At 63.2% G+C, this 769-nt stretch overlaps 1 protein-coding gene across 1 annotated transcript in view; it reads left to right on the forward strand.

Moving 5' to 3' along the window:
• Positions 1-413: 413 nt before the first annotated feature.
• The window catches only part of LOC148808677 (transcription factor 19-like), a 10,917-nt gene continuing 10,561 nt past the window's right edge, over positions 414-769 (forward strand). Inside the window, exon 1 of the mRNA XM_088909385.1 lies at positions 414-702. Coding sequence (XP_088765511.1) covers positions 429-702 — 274 coding nt within the window. The 5' untranslated portion in view covers positions 414-428. The remainder of the gene's footprint in view (positions 703-769) is intronic.

Below are 769 nucleotides of genomic sequence, written 5' to 3' on the forward strand. Positions count from 1 at the left end.
GTTGTGTTGTTTATTATGAGGAAGAGTCCCAGTGTGTTTGTGTGTTGTGTGTGTTTATTGTTACAGTGAGAGGCTGTATAAGAGTTGTGTTGTTTATTATGAGGAAGAGTCCCAGTGTGTTTGTGTGTTGTGTGTTTATTGTTACAGATAGAGGCTGTATAAGAGTTGTGTTGTTTATTATGAGGAAGAGTCCCAGTGTGTTTGTGGGTAAGGGGGCGTGCCCACTGGCAGGGGGCGGCGGGGGGCGGGGCTGTTGCCATGGAGGCGGCCCGTTGCCCCGGTGAGGTCTCGCGCGAGTGGCGCGGGCGCGCCAAGTTTCAAAGCGCTTCCGGGAGGGAGAGCGCGCCGCGCGGAGACTGTCACGGGCCCGGCTCTGCTGCGCGCCACACCGAGCCCACGGCCACTCGTGTCCGCGCCGGCGGGGCAGCATGCTGCCCGGGCTGCAGCCCTGCTTCCAGCTGCTGCGCGTCGGCGCCTCGGACCCCGGCCGCGACCTCTTCACCTTCCGCCCCGCGCTGCCCCGCTGCGTGTTTCGCGTGGGCCGCCAGCCCGAGCTGTGCGACGTGCCCGTGAGCTGCGCCGCGCGGCCCGAGCTGGTGTCGCGCCTGCACGCCGAGCTGCACGCGGAGCGGGAGGAGGAGGAGGAGGAGGAAGGGCAGGAGAGGGGCTGGAGAGTCTTCATCGTGGATCAGAGCAGCTACGGTGAGTCTGAGGGGCTGTGTGTGTGTGTGTGTGTGTGTGTGTGTGTGTGTGTGTGTGACACTGTCAG

Source organism: Atractosteus spatula, unplaced genomic scaffold, assembly GCF_055471065.1.
Source record: "Atractosteus spatula isolate fAtrSpa1 unplaced genomic scaffold, fAtrSpa1.hap1 Scaffold_202, whole genome shotgun sequence".
Taxonomy (NCBI): Eukaryota; Metazoa; Chordata; class Actinopteri; order Semionotiformes; family Lepisosteidae; genus Atractosteus; species Atractosteus spatula.